Source organism: Schistocerca serialis, chromosome 3, assembly GCF_023864345.2.
Source record: "Schistocerca serialis cubense isolate TAMUIC-IGC-003099 chromosome 3, iqSchSeri2.2, whole genome shotgun sequence".
NCBI classification, from domain to species: domain Eukaryota; kingdom Metazoa; phylum Arthropoda; class Insecta; order Orthoptera; family Acrididae; genus Schistocerca; species Schistocerca serialis.
In genome coordinates, this window is record NC_064640.1 from 681,926,837 (window position 1) to 681,950,545 (window position 23,709).

The 23,709-nt window shown below is 39.0% G+C and overlaps 1 protein-coding gene across 2 annotated transcripts in view; it reads right to left on the reverse strand.

The window, feature by feature from the left end:
• LOC126470564 (GTPase-activating protein and VPS9 domain-containing protein 1) overlaps positions 1-23,709 on the reverse strand; it is a 366,100-nt gene that overhangs the window by 154,016 nt on the left and 188,375 nt on the right. For both annotated transcript variants that reach the window (XM_050098503.1, XM_050098502.1), the window contains exons 15-16: positions 19,876-20,071; positions 3,906-4,118 (exon numbers count right to left, since the gene is read on the reverse strand). In XM_050098503.1, coding sequence (XP_049954460.1) covers positions 3,906-4,118; positions 19,876-20,071 — 409 coding nt within the window. The remainder of the gene's footprint in view (positions 1-3,905; positions 4,119-19,875; positions 20,072-23,709) is intronic.

Genomic DNA, 23,709 nt, shown 5'->3' on the forward strand with positions numbered 1-23,709 from the left:
CATCCACATTCATTATAGACTTATTTGAGCTTTTGGTTTAAGCTGTCTGCTTTGCTCCAACCAGAGAACTGTGATGCTTCAGAGAATGATAACACAAATTGCAAGCTGTACTTCCATCGCTCCGAGTGCAATAAATGCCACTAAAGGTCTGGGCAGCAGTCTGAACCTGTCAACTACAACTTCTACAGTATCTGTTTGTGGACAATGCTCAATTCCCCTACATTCACACACAAGCATATGAAGAAGGTTAACTGCTTTTGTTTAACTGCTCTAATTTTAGTCTGCAAGCCGGCTGCTGTAGCCGAGCAGTTCTAGGTGCTTCAGTACAGAACCGCGCTGCTGCTATGGTTGCACGTTCGAATCCTGCCTCTGGCATGGATGTGTTTGATGTCCTTAGGTTAGTTAGGTTTAATTAGTTCTAAGACTAAGGGACTGATGACCTCAGATGTTAAGTCCTATAGTGCTTAGAGCCATTTGAACCATTTTTTTTAGTCTGCAGATCCAATTAAAAAAAAAATTTAAATCTGAACTAAAAAAGGTGCTTCCAAGATTCCAGAAGCAACAGTTAGCCAGTACAGAAAGGGGGGAAAAGGCAGGACTTGCTAGATGCATGTGTATGACTTAGTAATTCATATTAATATCCTTGCATGGTTTTTTCTCACCTTAAGTAAAAGTTCAGTTAAGAGATGAATCAGAACGATACTACAGACAGTAGTTACCCAGATCCAAAAAAAGAAATATCAGATGGACAGCAAAAAGGCTGTTTCCATAGAGTTTAAGGGGAAGAAACATATTATCTCAGTTTAAAAAAAAAAAAAAAAAAAATCTATATTTTTTGCCTGGATTTATCATATTTCCTCTTAAGTTAAACACAATTCCCAAACTGTTGGGAAAAGGAAGACAAAATTAATGGACTGAAGGGTCAAGATAAAAAGGTCACTTCTCATAAATTAAATATTTATTTGTGTATTATGGTCTTGATTAGAAAAATACATTTTGCAACACATTACAACATCATATAATCACAAAAGGACTGACTGATGTCAAATATAGCTATGTCCATTTGCCAGATTATTATCTGCTCCCGAAGATTGGAAGAGGGCTCTAGCTGTCCCTACAGTCAAGAAAGCCATTAGGAAGGATTGTAGAAATGACAGGTCACACTAATACGACACTGCGCCAAGGTATATGAAAAGATCCCGGAGAGCAGAATTCAAACAAGGGTCAAGAACAAACTGAGAGAGGACCGGCATGGTTTCAGATGTGGGAGGTCAACTGTTGACCTCATATTTGTAATGAGGCAGCTCCAGTAGCACCACTATGAATTTGGGGAAGACTCTGTGATAGCCTTTCTTGATATAGAAAAGGCATTTGATAGTACCTGTAGAAGAAAGGTCCAGGACACACTACAAAAGAAGCAAGTCGAAAAAGGGACAACAAGCAGGTTGGAAGAGATGTACTGTGGAAGTCAGTTGTGTGAAAGTCGGAAATGAAAGGAGAGATTGGTTCAAGCAAAAAGGCGGTGTGAAACAGGGCAGTGCATTGTCACCTCTCCTTTTCATTGTGGTGTTGGATCAGATAATGACTAAGGTGGAGAGAAAAAAAAACTGCAGATGAAAGATGAAAGCAATGGTCTTCGCAAGTGACTTGATGATCTACAGAAACATGGAGGAGGAGATTCAGGAACAGCTGGATCCTAAGAAAGAAATTATGAGACAGTATGGAACAAGATTTAATGCAAACAAGTGTGAGATTCGGGTCACAGCTAGAAAGAAAGATAGACCAACTAGCAGAGTAAGGATTGGACATGAACAACTGAAGAAGGTGGAAACTGTCAAGTACTTGGAAAGTGCGATACAGGAAACTGGAAGAAATGAGAAAGAGATTTGGCATACAAGCAGAAGCATTCTTGCGAAGTGTTAGGGGCTTGGTTTGGAAGAAAGACATCCAACAAAAAGGCAAAGAAGGGATATGCAGTAGTTACTACAGCCCAATACTGACCTATGCATCTGAAACATGGGTAATGAAGAAAGAGATGTAAGCAGATTACAGGCATGTAAAATAAAGTTCCTTGGAAGGAGGACAGGAGTAACAAGGAGTGAGAAGATGAGGAATGAAAGGGTAAGGGAAAAAGGGAAAGACGAGCCCTTGCAGAACAGGACAGGAACATCAAGGCTAAGATGGTATGTGCACTTACACAGAATGCAAAACAAGAGGATTCCCAAGAAGATACATGAAATGAAGATGAGAAGGAAACATCCAAGAGGAAGACCAAGGGACAGATGGCTGAAAAATGTGAAAGAGTGTGTCGATATAAGAGGCCAGGACTTGACAAGAGCGAATACGGAAAGATGGTAGGCAAACAGGACAAGATGACGAGGCTTATGTTCCAAACAGACGCAGCCTGGGGCTGGGATCTGTTGTTGTTGTTGTTGATGATGATGATGATGATGATGTGCTACTATTACTTTGGTAACTTTTGTTGTAAATGTTGTATAGGAGGATTGAAAGTCATCATCTTATCCAAACAACTGCCTATCTTCCACAGACAGTTTAAAAATAAAATAGAGATGTGGGTCTATATTCCACAAAATAAACCACCATAAAAATTTAAAATTATGCATATGAGTCAGAATGCAGTTTATTTTTATCTTTGAGGTACAACTGTAGTTAATTGTTGACAATTTGCTTCTATCAACAGAAGTAATCAGCTAGTAATCTGAAAAAAATACAAGGATTATGTGTTAGAACGAATTCCAAATTTGATCAAACAAAAGGTGGAGAGGAGACTAATTTTTGAAATGAGCAGGTCATCTCCATAGGAGTTGAAAACAACTATTTTGAGTTTTCTTGGATAAAGAGTGGATTTCTTTAAACTGTACAGTGTTCTAAAAAAATCAAAATTACTCTTCACCATAGCATACTTCTTGACACACCAGTATTATATTGAGCATGCAATGGGGGATACTATCTGAAATTACTCAAACTAGTCAAAAGAAGGGGAAATGAGTAGCTAGAAATGTTGTTCAGTTGCACTGCAGCTTTTGGCAGCAGTTCTTCTGACACAATCCAAATATTCTTGACGCTACATCCTAGACATTCTCAAAGCAGGAGTTGGATACAAAGGTGTGGGAGGACAGCAGAAATCTGGCATGAAAAACTGAGTGACCATAAAATTAATCTTATTGTCCACCACCAAAACAAAATGAAATTAGAAGCAAACAAATTTGAAAGAATGAATTATATTTCTCATTTCTGTGTAAGTATTGCTGATCATTTAAAAATACAGTATACAAAAGCCTCTAAATGACATATGCATGGTATTAACCAATAATAGTTTCAGAATTGTTAGGCTGACAGCAATTAATACATACACAGACAACTATTAGTATACCACACTAGGTTCATCTATTCCCAATTCACACTCATTCACACATACTGATAGATTATTATTACAGCGTATCACAACTAGTCTGAAGCACTCCAGGTCTTCACAGATGAGGTGCTTGCAACTGGTTTAAGTATAATGAAGTTCTGCAAAGGTGTATGACCAGTGATGCAATACTACAGAAAATCCCGATGACTTTAATGGTCATGGACATGTTTTGTGCAAATTTTGTCTATGGCTGACAATATTCTGGTGCGAAAAATGTTTCTTATCTAAATATATTGGATATTATTGTTCTCAATCTTCACAAGTAAATATCCTGCACAATTTCCCACACCAGCCTTTTTTCTATTAGTTAAATGCCCCCCACCCCATGCCACTCCGATCTTTGGCTCTCGAAACAACCACTTTTGAATGAGACTGAATACTGTAAAATGCTAACTCAAATTTCAGAAGCTGCTGAAAGACAGATTAACATGAATATATTGCATTCAGGATACTCTACATTTGACTTTACCTGGATTTCTCCGAAGGAGTATATTATTTGCATTATTGTCAACATATTCCATTGTGCGACGCCTATAGTCAGCTTTTCCTCCACCTCTACCAGTTACATTCCAACTCGGGTGAACAAGTGTGTCTGTCCTTGTAGGTGAGACTGGGACAGACAAACCTGCTATACGCCCACTGGCTTCCTCTCTTACTGGTCGGAAGGCAGAGTTCAAAACACCTGCAAGATAAAAACAAGTACATTCAGTAAAAGTTTCTTATAAATGTGTTAGTAAATGACTTTTTACTGCACTACCAAAGAAAAGTCACACATGTAAAAAACAAAGAGAGAGAATGTGTGTAATTAAATTGTCCTTGAGACATATGAGGCAATTCTACCTATTATAATGATAGAAGCTGAAGAAATAAATTAAAATCTGTGCCACAGCTGTAACTTGAACCCAGGTCTACTGCTTACTAGGCAGATGTGCTAGCCATTACACCACCATAGCAGTACAGATAACACAGCTGTGTGGACTGCCCTTGTAGAATGCCGTCCCTAACACAAACTTCAATTCACACCTTTCGCCTATTTTTGCCCTTCTTAAACCATCAGTATTGCCAAGACTCTCTGGTATTGGAACAGTACCCCAGCTTTGTACGTAATGGGGTGCTATTCCAATATCAGAGAGGCTCGGCAATATTAACAATTTATGAAGGGGAAAATAGGCTGAAGGCATGAACTGAAGTTTGTGTCATGAAGGGCACTGGACTAGGGTAGTCCATGCAGCTGTGGTATCTATACTGCTACAGTGGTGTAATGGCTAGCACATTTGTCTAGTAAGCGGACAGCACAGTAGCTCAGCGTGTTCGGGCAGAGAGTTGGCTGGCCTATGTAATAAAATAACTGAGTGAAGGGTTCTACAACAAACTTCAACAGATGTCATGTGACTTCCGCTATGACCAACAATAATGTACAAATTGAAGAAAAAAAAAGTGAGTAGGAGACCCGGGTTCAGGTCCCAGCCGTGGCACACATTTTAATTAATTTCTTCAGCTTCCATCATTATAAAGAGAGAGGAGACTAGCAGAGCAAGAAGGCAAAAAGAGGCAACTTACAATGGAAAATGCATCCCATAACAGTACTTATCAGCCATGGGGAGCATTTGTTCATGTGACGGCTAGCATGATGCAGCTGTAACGGATAAACAAGATTTTTGTTTTAAGCCAGCTTACATTAAACACTTTATTCACGACCATGTGCTATATTTGCAAGACTGTGAAGAAGACGTGTCAAAGCGTCAGTCACAAGGTGAACTATGATGGGCCATATTTAAATATAATTAAGAAACACACAGATTTCCACTTCTTTTCAAATGCAACTGATTATGTAGGTTTACGAAAGTGACAATCTTGACACTTATGGGTATCTTTATGCTGGTGCAGTAGTAAGGATTTCACAAATCCTTGATTGTACAGCTCTTGCCTCAGGTAAGAATACCTCTAAATGCAAGCTATTCATTGGATGGAGTGACCAACTTGATCTCCCAGTCTTAAGATTTACACAGCATATGTAATGCTCTCAGGAGACCCCTTGTCGCTCACAATGCTACCTTGTTGCATTGAGAGCAGCTTTGCAAGAGAAATGGACTTCACTTTCTAAGGACTTCACAGGTTTTATTACCAGCTCGACACATCATTCTATGTACCACTGGATTAATGCACCTTGTTCAGTTGTTACTTGTATTATACAAAACTTGCACATCCATTTCATAAATTTCAGGTATGTCACATATATCAATTCTTTCTTAGTAGTAGTTTTTGTGCTTTACTTACACCATGTTATGCACTTTGCACTTTGCGAAGTTCCGTCAAATCTGACATACAACATTCTGTTATTTTAAGTACAGATGCCAACTTCATGTGGCATATAGAGAAACTGGAAGATATGAGTTTTATTAATATGCTTCACTATGTCATCATGGAAAAATAAATTTTTTTTTAAGGATTCATACACCTCTCCAAAATATTCATCAATAAAACTTCCCTCAAAAGTATAACTGTGTCACCAGGTCCTGACAGAGAGGTTCAATTAAGTATGTGAACCCTGAAGATGGAGCATCCTGTTGACAACAGGAGTGAACTAACAAGTGGCATCAGTTCTTAACAGAGATGAACTAACCAGTGGCATCAGTTATTGCTGCACACTTTACAGTTGAACGCAGTTTAAAAATTACAGGAAATTTTGCTCAAAAGACCTAAATTAATACAATTTATTAAAACAGTGTTAAATTCTAAGTACAGCTAAAGGAAACAGAACAGACAAAAATGATGTCATACATTACTGTACCAGCAGTGGTATGTGGAAAGGACATGAAATATTTCTGCTTTATAATGTCCTCTCTCATAGGTTTCACATAAAATACATTATAATTTAAACAGTTTGGTGTTACAACTAATAAATTTTTAACTACATCATGTAATAATGTAGGAAATATAATATATTTATCCCATAGATCAAGTGTCAAAAGAATGGAATGTACCAAAAATGCTGCTTGCTATGTGGGTGGGGGGGTGGGGGGGGTGGGGGGGGGAATTGAATAATCACAAAAAATAATCTATGTTATTAATTGGAAAAAAATCCTTCCATGATTAAAGGGTAGGGACGTAAAGAACAAATGAGAAAACAATCATGGTAAAAACTCGAGAGAGTGAAGGGCCCAAGAAATGTGTTGCGTGTAAAAATAATCATTATTTTGTGTGTGTGTGTGTGTGTGTGGGGGGGGGGGGGGGGGGGGCGAGGAGATAAAGGGAAATATGTAGAGGTACAGAAAACACTTACAAGGGAATGGTCCAATAAAACATGTCGAAACATAACCCGATATTTTTTTTGCAGGAAGAAGACACTGAAAGAAATGCACTGCCAAAATTTTAGTTGCTAAGAGACACTGCAATTATTTTGTAAAAAAATGTTGAAGTTACACATTTTTGCTGCACAAAGAACAGCTTATAACAGTGGTTTGTATATCCCTGCCTGCCTAGCCCTCAACTTGGCGAATTACTCACGCAATGCCGCATAGTGGGATTATCTGGAGTTCACAGACACCAATTTTAAGCACCTAAAGCCTGGTTTACAATGGAGTGAATGGAAGCAAACATGTGCAAATGAGCATTTGTAGAAAATTCATTACAATTTGCTTGTATATGGGAAGAATCGCTTATACTAGAGGGAATGGATGAGAATACGAGGTAGCAAACATTGTCAATAACTGCTATGTTAGTAGTGTTTAGTTTTTGGAGCTAATATTTGGCATACAGGATACAACTATCTTGTTAGAGCCAAAATGCGAAACTTTGCTATTCAGTGTGGATTATTTTGCATGGCGAGCACACAGTTCTTGATGGAGCATGCAAAATGGTGCAGGGAAGGAAGAATTTAAGTGTTTCAATTTGTATGGAAGCGAGTCATATGTGGAGATCAAACAGATACACAGAATTGCTTCTCCATCTGTTCTTTGCCTAGTTCAAAATTTTCCTTGTATGTCAGCTGCTGTTTTCCCTTGGTTTCTCATTACCATTGAGGGGAAACTTATAAACAAAACACTAATTACCGACGTCGAGCATCATCTCAAGAGGTGACACAGCCAGTGTATCCACTACACGTGTAAGGTCTAATGGTCATTTTTTTCCCCCCTAAAACAAAAACGGTCTAGTAGCAAAGTGCGCACTTCACAATCCAGAGAGCATGGGATCAAATCTTGTTCAGACTACAATTTTTTCACTATGATTTTTAACAGAGCATTCTCTTCTCACAGTTGTTTTAGTGGCCACAAAAGACATGGTTCGAATTGCACGTTAAACTGCAAGTCTCCACTTTCTGATTAGGTAACAGCGGAAGGTTAGGAACATTTCAGTAGCTGCACTGGCATCCAGCTGAAAGACCTGCAAGGGGCCTACCAGGTACACCAGACAGGATTCTCTTTTGCTTGTGCTTGTTAGCTTGTTTGCTCCGGAGAAAACCTGGCTTAAGCTATACAAACATTTTTTTTGAATAACTTCACATCGACAGTTCAATTCTTGCACATGTAATTGTGATAAAAGTGGCTAGCAGAGAAAATAAAATCATGGCACTGTTTGATGTCACAGATGACTTGGATCAATGAAGCCTTGTAATTTGTTGAAATGAAATTTGTCTTGCAGTACTGCATTTTATAACAATTTCTGTAGGTCGTTCCTTATAATAATGTTTGAATGTCGTACACTTGACTATCAGTGAAACAGTTCTTTGTTTATTCCCTGTAGTTTTCCCAAAAATGCGAAATGTCTATTGGATGACAAAAACAAACCTTTTTCTTGCATCAGGCACACCGGACAAAGGAAAAATTGATGCAGTGAGGCACTTCACAGTAACCACTAGTTTTATTTAGACAGAACTGGGATGGAGTCACAAATGGTACCAGCCATTGTTTTGCATACTGCGCTGTGTACCAGCATACTTGATCAGATTCATAAAGCATGGCGAAGAAAACTGGTAATGCACAAATGACTGGAGCTTAAGAATACTGTTCCGCTGATAAACCTGAAATGAGAGAGAGGTATTGGAAATTACATCTGATAATTTCCTGAAAAATGCTTTCCACTATCGAAAAAATTCTTTATCGAGATGTTGAATCGCCCTAGTACTTCCAGACAGAATCCACATTACATCTACAGATTTTTTTGTCATCCTCCACAAAAACAGAGGCGTCATTATGTACAGACCAGGACCCAAGAAAAGCAATGAATTAGTTTCTGCCGCTGGCATGAATAAGTTTCAAACGAAACGTTGAAAATTACTCCTTCCCATTTTTTCCAGATTTTGATACCTCGATTACAAGATTTTTGCAACTTAACTGACCATTTTTTTAAATTTTTGGTCCCAATTTGCCTTGTGATTCTTGAAGACAGATATACAACTGCGGAAACAGTAAACCACTCATACTGATAACTGGCATTAACATATATGAATGTGTCATTGCAGTCATTGAATGGGCAACCGTCTTTTTTTCACCCCGAAATGATAAAGTGCATTGTGCACACCGTTCTTTCACAAAACCAGACTGATCAGCATTATAAACAGCAGTTGCAGGGATAACAACAAGTTTTGTCTTTACATCAGCTACGAATTTTTATACAGTAATGACTATCACTGGTAGCTGCTCTGCATGTTTACATGATGTGAACTTGGTAATTTTATGTCTTCCTATTCCGTATGATTTCTTCAACCTGAGTAACCAGGTCAACGAAGCCTGGAAATTAGTGACTGTTCATGTCAGGTGCAATTCAGAGGGCCCAGTCTCGTTGATCTCAGTTGGTAATGGTGCATAGCCTCTCACTAGCAGTTCTAAACCTTTTGAACCACTCCTCATTCAGATGGTTTTGGGTTTCTGTTTGGGCCACATTTCTTCCTTCAAGTAATTCATTCTTCCATTCGTACAGTTCACGCTACGATTTTAGGAAATAAAATGCCTTTGCACACTGCATAACTTCAAGTGTTTTTTCCCTCCTTGATATCATTCAAATTAATGTCAAGGAAAGCAATTAACAAATGACACACATGTAAATCCTAAGGAGAAGTAGGTGATTTTGGCTCGAAACCACGTTCTTCACATTTCATTACTGCTAAATTGAGAATGTTAATTGGAGTCCACATTACTGTGAAACTTGAAGGAAAAAAGGCACTATCAGCAGGCATGTTTTACAAAACACAATAAATGTTAATTCACCTTTATCTGTATAGTCAATACTCACCAATACTGCAAAAAGCAATTGATAATTTGTAATACATGTTACTTGAGTGGCTAATTTGAGAGAATTGTAACTGTGTACCATACTGTCACAGAAACTATCGACAAACAATAACCTGAAATGTCCTTTACAAATTATGATTGGGTTGTGTCATGTTTCCTGTTTACAAATGTACTGCCAACCTCGGCTGTCTGTGAGCTTAGTTGCACATGCACAGTTGCTACAATGCCAGTAGAGGTGTACATTTATACTGTCGCCTAGCGTGCTACAAATTTGGCAATTTTCAGCTATTTCTTTTTTTAAATCCTTGCAGTGCCTCTTAGCAGCTAAAATTTTGACAGTGCACTTCCTTCATTGTCTTTTTCCCGTGTAAAAAAAATTAGGGTAGGTTTCGACATGTCGTATTGGACCATTCCCTTGTTAGCCCCACTGGACAGTGGATGGGTGACTATGCATAATACAGAGTGTAACAGAAGAAAATATCGCCAAAGTTTCATGAAACATTACTCACACATAGAGGAACAAAATGTGTTCGATGGAATGGGTCCAGAAACACTTTATTTCTATGTTAGACCTTACTTTCTAATTCTCTTCTCAATCACATTAATCATGGGAAACACACAGAAACAGAACATAGCAGCATCACAAGCAATGTTTTCTTACACAAAGTGTTCAAAATACCCTCTTGGTGAGAATGTACAGTATGTTGCAATTCTTGGATTCACCATCAGTGTTTGTTGTTCCAATTGAATGAAGGTAATGTTGAGATATGACTCACTTTGTTGTTTGTGTTGAGATGTGACTAACTTCATTGTTCTATTAGCATCACACACATAGCATGAACTATTTAATGTTCATCATGGAATCATTCCAGTACAGTACAATGGAAGTGTACTCAAATGTGAAGTTCTCAGATGTCTATGCAGATAACGTGGTGGTGAACCTAAGTATTACATCTTAATGTACATTCTAAGCACATGTAAACACGAGGGTATTGTGACCATTTGGTGAAAGAAAACATTTTATATATTGCTGTTCTATTTCTATGTATTTCCCATGATTAAACTGATTATGACGAGTATTAGAAAATGAGCTCCAACATGAAAATATAACACTTATGGACCCGTCCATAAAACACATTTTATTCCTAAATGTGAGATGAACATTTCCTGAAAATTTGCCGTATTTGTTTGTTACATCCTGCAGAAAGTACTATTCCTGTAATCTGAAAGGAATTTTTGCTGAGAGGGTCTGGATACTACAGATAAATGAAAACACAGATATTTCCCTCATTTCATTCTGCTAACACGTGGCAGACAGCAACTGTGGATCTCTGTTCCAGAAGAAATTTCCCCAGATGTTCATTATCAAAAACAAACATCATGTCTCTCAGTACACAACTTGTCACCCAGGGGATTTTGAGAAATCTGACACAAAATATAATTTTATCTAATGTACTAATGTACTGATGAGTCAGTTGAAACTCCAGATAGGAATATCAAAATGTAGGAAAACATAGATTGCTACTTACTGTAAAGAAGACATGTTAAGTTGCACACAGGCACAAAGATACTTCCACAAAGCTTTAGGCCACAGCCTTCATCAGCAAACTGAAAAACACATACCATTGATGCACACAAGCAAGCACACCTCACGCCTATGACTGCCAACTCTGACACTTTGGCCAGAATGTGTGGATGAGGTGTTCTTGTTTGTGTGTATGAGTGGCGTTTGTTTCTCTTTTGCTGAAAGCTGTGGTCGAAAGCTTTGTGTACGTGTCTTTTAATTGTGCCTGTATGCAACTTAATGTGTCTTCTTTACCGTAAGTAGCAATATATCTTTTCCTAGATTGTTGACAAGTCAATTCAGTGCTTTGTAATTGTGGATTTGGGTTAAAGTCCACATACTGATTACAAAGAAAATGTTTTTTTTCAGTGTATATTTTCTTCACAAAGCCACCAACATTATAATATTATAAATAGATTTATTCATTTAATGTGGAAGAATTTCTCTAGTGGGGGCCATTTGCTGCATTTGGTGCAGCAAAGTGCAGAACATATAAGTGAAGTTATGTTTATGCCATAGAACAATTCACTTAAGGTTTATTAACACACGCAAATTTGGGTTCACTATAAACAATAATAAAATAAATATTAATTGTACATGATAAACATGTGAATTATGTTAAAATACATTATATATTCTGTAAAAACCTGACATTAAAATTCTGGTTATATTGTGAAAACAGTATATTTAAATTAAAAACAGGTATCCTCAAATTTTATCACTTGCCCAGCAAACTGACTTACCAATTTTTTTAAGCTGAAACTGGTCCTAACTGTTTTCAATGATGAACACCTGTGCCAAATATCAATTGTTATTTGATTTTTTCCCCTTAAGCACACTGTAATCTAAGAGTGTCGTTTGTATTTGTGGGTTAGTGGCACTCAACATCGAGGTTATCAGTGCCCATATGAAAATTGAAACGAATGTAGCTAAAAAAAAAAAAGCATATCACACCATTTATCACCCACTCAGTCACATTAGCTCACAATATGGAAAACACCACAAATGGCGAGATGTATGAGAACTTAAATAAAACCCAATGAAGACCACAGGGAAACTAAAAGAGATTGACAGCAATATATGGCTGACTGATCACTTACCAAAAACACAGATAAGTCAGCCACCTTGATAACACGTTAAAAATGATACCCTAAAATTTCTGGAAACAAGTCGGACATTTCTCAAAACTGTAAAAGTCGTACCACATTCATTTGATTGTCATCTAAAACAGATGGCAAATATTTCAGAAAATAAGCTGCCACCCTTTACACCAAAAATAAAATACTGTCTTGTAAAATGTGGTGAACTGTGATCTGTATGCCACAAGCACTACACATTGGAGGGGCCTCACACCAGAGCAAGAAGCTACGCGTCATAGGACTGTAGCCTATGCAAAGATGAGTAAGGAGGACCTCATACTGCCTGTGTGGCTGAAAGAAGGTATGCCACGGCCATGTTGAGGACTTAAGGAGTTGGAACTTATTATTTGTCATTTACAGACATTCTTCTTCCCATCGATGCACGACTCTGTACCTCAACAGCAAAGGGAGAGGATCCAGGAGGATGGCACATTGAACTAACTGAGGATCATATCTCCTTGGTTGCTATATCCAACCCTTTCGTTCCCTGCAACGCGCATGTGCCCTGACACCCAGCGAAAGACATCTCCTTCCCCAGCCTTTGTAGCCGGAGGAGGGCATCATGGATATTTTGGACTACTTATCTGCTTGGGACAAACATTGTAGGGAGTGAAGGGCACTCAGGGAACATACAAGGAATTTAGCACTCTTAACGTGTCTCATCTGCTCCAGTGCCTCCAAGATTGCATGCAATTCCATGTCAAAGACAATAAAGTCTTGAGGCAGTCAGATCTTGAGGGTATTATCAGGGAAAATAACAGAGAAACCAACGGAGACCCACTGTTTAGACCCACCCATAAATACAGCTACACAGTTGTGGTGCTCAGATAAAATTTCATAAAACAATGTATTGAAAATGGATGGAGGACTGGAACCTGTCCTGTACTGCACTATATCTTGTTCCACATCAAGTGCCTAAAACACATGCTGCAAGCAGAACCCATATGGCCTTGTTGCTCATGGATGATTGGAGAAAAGTTGTTCCAGCCACAGATAAGTAACAACATGGTTTGCAGCAGGTGAAGTCACAGCAGTGAGGAACTTACAAGGTGTGATCAAAAAATAAAGGGAATTTTTTAATTTTGTGGGCTTTATACACACTATTTTCAAAATATCTTTTTTGTCTTGTTGACACACATGTTCCTCATGTATGTTTGCACTTTCAATTCTTTACTTTATTGTTGACAACTGAAAAGGTTATACAAGTTTTCGAGTGCTTGGTGTATTTTTACTTTCAAAAAGATGCATCAAATATTTTGCATTAAATTTTCCTTGAAAAATGGAATAAAGTACACCACCACTTTGAAATGTTGAATGTGGCTTTGGAAAATCTGCTATGAATAAGATAAAAGTTTATGAGTGGTATAAATGTTTCAAAGAGGGTCAAGAAGATGCTGAAGATGACCCTAGCGCATTAATTACTGATGACAATATGGAAGAAGTAAAGAAAATAGTTCTGGAAAATCACCGAATCAACATCAGAGAGGTTGTTGCTGATGTTGGCGTAGCTTTTCATTCATGCCAAGCAATTTTTTCGATGTTCCAGGCATGAAATGTGTAGCAGCAAAGTTTGTTCCAAAACTGTTGAATTTCGAGCAAAAATGACTTTGCATAGACACTGCTCAGGAATTGTAGAATGAAGCTGATAGTGATCCAGAACTCCTAACGAAGGCTGTAACAGGTGACAAAACATGATTACATGGTTATGATGTCAAAAGCAAGATCCAGTCATCCCAGGGGAAACTGCCTGAAAAGCCCAACCAAGAAAAAATTCAAGAAGTTCAGTCACACATGAAGGTTCTTCTCACTGTTTCTTTTGATTACAATGGAATAGTGCATCTCGAGTTCCTGCCTTATGGTCACATGGTCAATAAGAAATACTACTTGGAAGTTATGCACTGTTTGCGTAAAGCAGTCCGAAGAAAATGACCAGAACTGTGGCAAAACCACCCATGGAAACTGCATCACTATAATGCTCCCGCTCACATCTCAATGCTTGTTCATGAGTTTTTGGCACAAAACAAAACCATTACATTGCCTCAACCCCTATATTTGCTGAGTATGGCCCTCTGCAACTTCTTCCTACTTTCAAGACTGAAGAGAACCATGAAAGTGTGTGGTTTTGTCACCACTGATGAGATAAAAACAGAACCACTGAAGGAGCTGAACACCATAGTGATAAATGAGTTCCAGAAGTACTTCCAAGACTGGAAAAAGCACTGTATTAAGTGTAGTATATCTCAGGGGGGATTACTCTGAAGAGGACGAAGTTGATGTTGACAAATTAATAAAATAACTTGAAGAAAAATAAAATTCCTGTTACTTTTTGATCACACCTTGTAAATGCCTGACGCATCATGAGGAGCTGTCATCAGTTGGTAACAGTTCTCCGGCCTCAGCACAGAGACTAGAGACTAGGTATGACACTGGTTCTATAAACACCTGCAGCAAATTTGATCTCCCTCCCCCCTCCCCCAGGGAATAGGGTAAATACTCTTCAGATAGGAGGACCTCGCTGATCCATATACTGTGTACCCATAAGCTAGCTGTGATCACACAAACACTCTATAAAACTGGAGCAGACATGTCCTGTCGGCTCTTCAAGACTCGTGGCTAAGGCACTTTACGATATTCGGTGCCTGCTGCTTGCTGGATGTCAGGTGTGGTAACCATGCCAATTTGGAGTTAAAAATGAGGCCCAGAAACCTCACTGAGTAGCTAAAATGTAGAATGGTGTCCCTCATATGTGAGTCAGGTAAATTTAAAGTCCGATGAGAATGATTAAAATGAACACACAAACACTTATCTGCAGAAAAGTGAAAACCTGTCTTTGCAGCCTGCTCCTTCAACCTGTAAGTTGCAATTGTTGCTATTGCAACACTAGAGGAGAAACAGAAAACTGCAAAATCATCCACAAATAAGGAGCATTGTACAGGACTCCTTACCATAGTCATGGTACTATTCATGGCTGTGGCAAAGAAGGTAACACTTTGAACACTGCCCTGAGGGACAAAATCATTTTGCCCAAAATAATCTGACAATGTGCCATCATCTCAGGACCCAAAAAAATCACTTCGACAGAAAAGACCATACGAAGATGGGGAGATGGCAATGCAAGTCTCACTGCTGGAGTTGTGCAAGAATACTGTGTCTCCCAGTAGTGCCATACCGTCACAGTGAAATACTGATGTTGGAGAATATACTAAGACAGTGAAAACCTGCTGAATAGCTGGCTCTAGCAGGATCAAGTTGTTGTCAGTGGACAGAAATCTCGAGAATCCACTCCGAGAGTGGTGAAGGAGCTGCCTGGTCTCTAACAACAAGACGAGTTAACCATTTGCTCCAGGGTCTTTCCTACACAGCTTGTTAAGGCAACACTCTGTAACTACTGGGGAACATGTGGTCCTTTCCTGGTTTGAGGAGAGGTATCAAAATTGTCTCTGTCCACAAGATGGGAAAATTGCCTGTGTGCCATATCCAGTTACAACAGGTGCTGTTAGCAGATGTCAAAGTATGCAGTACCAGATTTGGTCATGACCGTGTGCAGTATCATGAGTCTTAGACAATGTCAAATCCAGCTCCCACAAGGAGAAAGGGCAGTTGTATGAGATAGAATTGTTGGTTCTGAAGTCCAACTTGCTCCTCTCTTCAGTCACACAGTAGCGGTGGAATGCCGGATCCTGGCTGGCATTGGCAGTTGTCACTGCAAAATGCTCTGCCATCATCTGAGCGATATCTCCAGATGTTGTTTGGAGACACTCCTGTTTCAAAACTGCTGCCATTCTAGGAATGCTTGCCATGACCTTTTCTTACTCTCCTTAATTACACATCGAGCCTGGCTCATGCGACTCTAAAGGCTGTGAGAGTGTCTGCTGTTGAGCGATATTTAAACTGTCAAAGAGCCGCATGCCCGTTCTAAGTTGCTGAGCAGCACTCATCGGTCAGCAGCACTCATCGGTCAGCAGTATGACGGATCACTCGTGTGATGTGGTCCACTCATTCCTGGACGCTGTCACAGTGTTCAAATGACAGCCGGTTGGCTGAACAGCATCTAGATAGCCTTGCTGATCATCCATTTTGGTGGCTTCTGTTAAAGTAATGCTGCATCCAGTAGGTGGACCCACAGTGGAAAGTGGTCACTGGAATGACAGTCATCAGTTGCTTCTCACTGAGCAGAGTCTGCAAGGGCTGGAGAACAGAAAGAAAGGTCAATGGCTGAGGATGACCCAATAGCAGCTGAGAAATGCGTGCGACCGCCTGTGTTGAGGATGCACAGCTTCTGAAACATCATGAGGTCTCGGGGCAAATGTAGTTCGTGCCCCATAATACATTATGGGCATTGAAATCGAACAGTAGGAGAAATGGGTGGACCAGTTGTTCTGTAAGGTCTGTGAGAGCTGCAGTGTCTATTGCATCCTGTGGAGGTAAGTAAAGGTGCAGATAGTGATCATCTGACCCACAGGAGTGGTGTATGTTACTGACAAACACAGCAACCTCTCCCTTGGCCATTTACCCAGTCAGGTCACCCTTGTGATAAAGGGTATAAACCCATAGTACAGGGGCTTCAGACATTTTAAAATGAAGTTCTTGCAAACATAAGCACAGGGAGCATCTCTGTGCTAGGAGTTCCAGTTCCTCCACATGTCCTGAAACCATTAATGATCCATGTAGTACGGGAGCCATTTATCACGGGGGTTGCACTTCAATTGTTTTTCTGCCAGGGAGGGGAGCCCATAGTGGGTGGAAGCTAGGTCTTGGGGGCGAGGTAAGTGCCCTAGGCCAACATCAAGGCTCATTGACTCCGAAGACAAATTATGAGAGATATCACAAGAGAGCAACACTGACATTGTCAGACTGCTTACTTCCCGTCTCCATCAGCAGCTGATTCTTTGCCTTTGACTTAGATTTCTTTACACGGGGACACTTTGGATGCACAACTGCAGAGGTGGCAGTGACAGTGCTGGAATGAATCTTTGGAGGAGCACCGGGTGCCACAACGTTGGCAACTATAGCCTTTTCTGATGTTCTGCTTCAAAGTAACCGCAGCAGCATAAGTGTATTGACAAACACAGGCACTAGTGCTGACACTTCAAACCTCCATTTGTGTAGTTGCATCAATCTTCTGTACTGTTAGTTTAAGAACAGAAGCAACGGAGGTAGCAAACACGGGGGGTGGGGGGGTGGGGGGGGGGGGGGGTGCATACCCTTATAGATCTTTTTGGCCTCACCATATGGGATGCACTTCATTATTTTAATTTCCTGTCTCTTCCTTTCTTCAAGAGAAACACTGTAGTCCCTACTCCAGACAGGATGATCTCCAGAGCAATTTACACACATTGGAGGATTCGAACATCCGACTCTGTCGTGAGCAGCCTTACCACATTTGCCACAAGTGGATTCTCCCTTACAACCAAGAGCAGTGTGCCCAAAGTGCTGGCATTTAGAACAGCACATTGGATTGGGGATATAAGGCTGCACACTTAGGTGAAGAAAACTTGCCTTGATGTGGTCTGGAAGTTTCGTGCTGTTTAAAGTCTGTATAAATGAGTCTGATTTGACTAGATCACCATCCATCCTTTTCATTATGTTTTGCATATCAACAATGCTTTCTTAGCTGAACTCTCTGGTTATGTCAACCATATCCCTGCAAGTTATGTCACCTTTCCTGTAATTCAAGGGGTTGTACAGTTCAGTTTCTGTCGCATACTCAACAAGGCACTGAGCTTTTTGGAGGCTCTTCACTTATTGGAAACTACGTTTTTATACCAACAGTGCCCCACTGTGCAATTACTAGACAGATTTTAAATTTCCAGCAATGTCCTTTAAATGTAAAAAGGGGAAACTTTCTTGAAGTTGCCCTCTTTCCTCTTCACTACTATAAACACGTTCTGACCGGCAATGTGTGTTCTGTTACTATTAATGTATGTACTCTGAAAAATCCCTGAGACAGGAGGGCTGGCTACATGAGCCCTCTTGTTGGTTTGGAAGCTGATATCCACTGGGAGCGGAAAAATTTAATTTTGAGGATTCCACCTCGGTTCCATGAGCAGCCAGGGAAATATGAGTCCACTCAGACAGAGCCCCATGTGCCTGAGTAAGACTTATACATCTGAGGTGCAGCAGGTTTCCCAAAGGTTGCATATAAACGACTCTTAATAGCCAAGCATTTCATCAGCCTGCAGCACACCTTGACATTGAGCGTTCTTTTTACAGAGGTTTTTCCATCCTCACAATCTGAGCGGTCAAGCCAAGATCTTCATTCCCTGTGACACACAACATTCCACCATTGTGCTGTACAGTGGTTGCTGAAGCACATCCAAAGCTTATGATGGCACTTACCATTCCCCAGCTCAGGAACCATGGGGTCGTCACATCCTTACCCAGGAAACGAATGCTGAGCCCCAAAGGGCTAAGAGAGTGTTACACCAGACACATTTTACTTTTATTGATAAAGCATCATCAGATTTGCTTCTATAAACATAGCATACATAACATGTTTCTATATTTTGATATTTTAGATTAATGAATGTGCTACATAATTTACTTACAGTGCTTATTGCTGCTTTTTATATTTTTTTGAAGTTGAGAAGTTTTTCTCTCTTAAGACAGAAAAATCAAACAACTACTGTGGAATTTGGCCATCCAAACAAATATCTGTGCCACATTTTGTCCAAATCTGTGACACACAATGACTGGCCACCCCTTGCAAGATATCAATCACTGGATATTGAAATTGACCGTGTAAGTGGTAAATCTGTAGCTCTTCATTCATATCGAAGATTGTTCACTGGCCACTACCACACAGAAAGCAGTTCAATGTTTATAATACAACATATTAAGAACCTGAGAGATTTCGTACTTATTTTCATAAGATTAAATTGTGTGATTAAGAACCAGGGGTACAATATGCCAGTCAGAATATTTTGCAATTTGAACCAGATATGGTGAAGATTAAGTGTACAAAAGAAAATGATATGTAGTAATTGGTTACGAATTTAATGTTATATTGGAGGTGAAATTTGAGTAGGTGTGAAAGCGATGGCAGCCCAAGACATTTATTTCCAAACAAGGTTAGTGGATAGGTTTGAGATCGTAAACACAGCTAAGGATGTTTGTGCATATGATCGAGAAATCACCAGTGGATCTGATCCACTTACCATAAAGACATAACTTGATCACCATTGCAAACTGCAAAATGAAAAGATGAAATATGTAAGAACAAATGGAAACATTATTGAGTTTCAAACATTTGAGATTCCTTTTATATAATCCTGCAACTTCCAACCAGCTCATCATATTTCCCATGAATACATCCATCATGTCATTCATTATTGACATTATTTCTTTTCATAAAAGATTTTTTTGTTTTTACTATATACAATAGAAAATTACAGACAGAGAACCAAAAATAGCTTTAGTAGCATTTTTCATTTCCTGAGTGACAAAATATTTTTCGAGCAAAGCTACAGTTTCTTCTTTACAAAACTCTTGAAAATATGAACATACGTGCACTAGATGGTGGTGTTTCCTCTCCTACATCTGTTTCACCACGAGCATCCAAGTCAACTTCCGAGCGAGCAGTGTCATCTGATCGTGCTACACTTGCTGTGTCGTCAGTATCAACTTCTGTCATGCGTTCAGAGTCTGATGCCATTACATCTGTGCTCCATGCTTCTGATGCTGTTTCAGAGATATCTAAAAGCTGTGTCAAGAAAATGTATTATGAAATGCAGTTTCACACAAAGCTAAAAATCAAATTTCATACAGGAGATAGTTTCAATAGCGCCACAACTACAAATAATCACAACTTCTGTAAAAAACAATAAAAATTATTGAATAATGTACTCCATACTAATGTAAATTATACATGGTCAAAAATTGGCGGTATTCACAAGGTTGTGGAATGTGTAACTTTATACATCTTAGGACAGCTTGAAGCCTGGTTAGTCATGATTATATTGTGATATCAGATGACAGCCCACACCAGTAATCTGTATGACACACAATACAAAACTTTTCCGCTTAGAGCAAAACCTTCATGAATCTTTAGAAGGCCCCAGTCTTCATATGACGCACTGTGGAGTTTACGAGACATACATTCAGTTCCTTGTTTGTAGTGGTCACATAAACAATTGTGTGTTAAAATTTTCAGAAGAAATCAATAAAATTGAATTATAAGCTATAATAGATTTAAACTCAATGAAAATAAAAGAAGAGTTATCTTCTACATTAAAGAAATTGTCTATTTATTTTCCAACAATTATGAAGTGGCCTGATAAATTGAATCATGGTCTGCGCTTACTGATACTGATAGGCTCTTCAGATGTTCTAAATGCAGTTTACATGACTAAATCATGGCAAAAATTCACACTTCTGAACACAGTGATCAACTACTAAAGGTATGCAAGTTTACAGAACATTGCAATGATCTTGACAGGTTGTGCCCATCAAATGTTAAATGAAGTTTCAATTATGAAAAAGCTTTCCAATCAACGGCAGCCATGTATGTTAACTAGTGACCAAACACACATTTGAATAAACATTGTTCAAGAATATTTAGACTTCATGAAACACAATTACAGCGAGGCTCCCAATGTTTTATTACAGAAGAAAGACTATGGATTGACATTTTGCTGTAAAGCCATTTAGAGAAACTTTGGGCCCATAAAGCTAGCCATTTATGCCATTATTTAATATGTTATTGGCAAGTCTTCATTTAAGATATCTTAAAGGTAAATTCACACTAAAAAAGACAGAGTTACAAGGTTTATTTTTACATCTTTATTTTAGTTTTGTGACAGATTACATATTTTACAATATAGCTGTTCTTTTTTTAAAAAAAGTGTGAGTTGAGGTCTTGAGCAGTTTCGTGCATAATTAGCATTTGTATGGAAAAGACTGACACGTTCCAGAATGCAGAGAAGTACAATATCAGTTTGTTTCTTTCCCACTTGCTTTGCCAGTAGATTGTTTCATCTTCTCTGAACAAATCTTGGAAAACCAAGTTTGATGCTACTTCCTCTCAGTTGCTGGAGTTTTATCAGGAAAGTGTCATCCTACAAACCTATTGCTAATAATTACACTAGAAACGATTTCTTGAGCCAGTCTCATGCATTTCTGGATGAGTCCTTCACTAATTTCTTTTGAGTGCTCCCACTAAATATTTCTGCCTCCAATCCAGAATCATTCAGTTCTTCCTCTAGGACTGCACAATTTCTTATTAACTCAACAAATGTGACATTTTCAACATAATTACAGAATACACCAAAACCTAATGAGTGCACACAATGGATCAGACAGTCATGACCATGGCTTTTATGTTTGCTACTGCTTCTATCGAGAAAATAGTTTAAATGTCTTCTACATTCAGCGTTCTGCAACTCAAACGAAACTCAGAAACTTAATTTTTGATGGTTAAAATGTCTACAATGGATTTATTTTAAATTTTTATTATTCCTGACCAGTATCCATTTTCAGTAGCACACTTTACATTTTGTTACATAATGTTAACAGTCTTTAAGGTATGTATTACAAAGGATTGCATGTGGAAGTGTAGTGCTATGTGGATTTGTGTCATTAAAGAAACAAAGCAGTGGCCAACTACATGAACATCCGCAGAATTCTGTGCTAATCACTGTAAATCAAGTTCCTGAGAAACAGTTTAATTTGCAGAGAAAGACTGCCACTGTTTTCTGGCAGTCTTCTGTTGTCCTGCTCACAGAATATTTGCACAAGGACAGACTCATCATTGACGAGTATTATGCTTTATAATGGGACAACCTAAAGGATGTTATCTAGCCTAAGTATTTCCCATCACCACTGGCATTTAAGGGTTACTTTTACCACACACTGATGCCGATCACATCACATTTGCACATTGACAATTTGTGTGGAACAGGGGTGTCCACACATAGTTTTAGGGGTTTGATCAGGCACTTTGTTGTGGCCCCAAATGGCTTTCAGATACTTGTGTATTACATATCGCATGTTAGTTGACATCTTGAATGATTGCCCCAGCATAAATCTTATCCTAAAACATAACAAAAAGGCAAAGCTATCCAAAACTCAAAAGATGGTTTGAAAATCTCAGAGCTCGACTACAAATAGTCCTGTTGGAGATGGTATGTCCTCGCCTTACTCCAACCTTTGAGTTAACTTACCCACAATGTTATAGGAAGTGTGATGAGTGTGTGTGTGTGTGTGTGTGTGTGGGGAGGGGTTGGATGAGTGGGACAGACAGATGGCTACAGTTTAATGTGGACTACAAACCATCATCCAGCTCAGTATTTTTTTACATTAAATAAGCATTATCAGAGCTGAAAGAAACAATAAGTGACAGAAAAAATCCTTGGGCTGATTAGGTATTGAACACCTGACCTACGATTGGTAGTGTAGTACTCACCCAATGTAATTAATAAAAAATGGGTGTAAAAGTGTATGGACTGGCTAAAACTTGCCTCAGTGGAATGAGCCAGAAACTCTGATAACATGAAAACTCCTCCCTAAAAATATGCAGTCAAGTAAAATATGACTAACTAAAGCCCACAGACCGCAAATAGTGGATCATTACAGCAGGATAGAAAACCTTATATGATTGCATATTTTGATGATGAAGTACATTCACATGAAACCTGTGAGCAGGACGAGGTACACCATAGACTGGCAGTAGCTTTTTTAAATGGCAGTTTAGCGTTATTGATTTCCAGTGATTCATTTCCCCATTGGCTTGGGACATCTTTCAGCAGCCTGCAGCCACAGCAACCCACTGAGCCACCATCACCAGTCAATTTATTGTCTTTGTGTCTTGTGTGACCAGCAGAATGATACTTTAACCTTGTGTCTGTGTGGTTAATATAGGGAATTTTCAATATCCTAGAATTAAAGGCCAGTCCCTATGCCGCCCCCCCCCCCCCCTTTTCCCCGTTTTCCACTCTATGATACTGCAAAGCCACACACACTGCTAATACTACCAACAGACAAAAGTTACAGAGTACACTTTGTTCTGCCACAGTCCAAATGTCCTTGTTACACTTCAGCAGTTGATGAATAACTGACTCATCAAAATAACATTTCTTTCGCCTGCCTCTGTGGGGGAATTATATAGTTCTGGATACTCTGGACTAAATTATCTGTTTGATACCTTGTTTGATAAATTGCTCACAACACAACCACAAGAGTCAGAACAGTTCATTCTGTCTCTAATACACTGAGGAACAGTGTTGGGGAATGAGATACGTGAACAAGGCTGAGCATCTCACTGTTTATACCGAAAGGAGGAAGTTTAGGGTTTAAGGATTCATAAACAATTAAACTACTAAATAGGGAACACTAGCTTATACT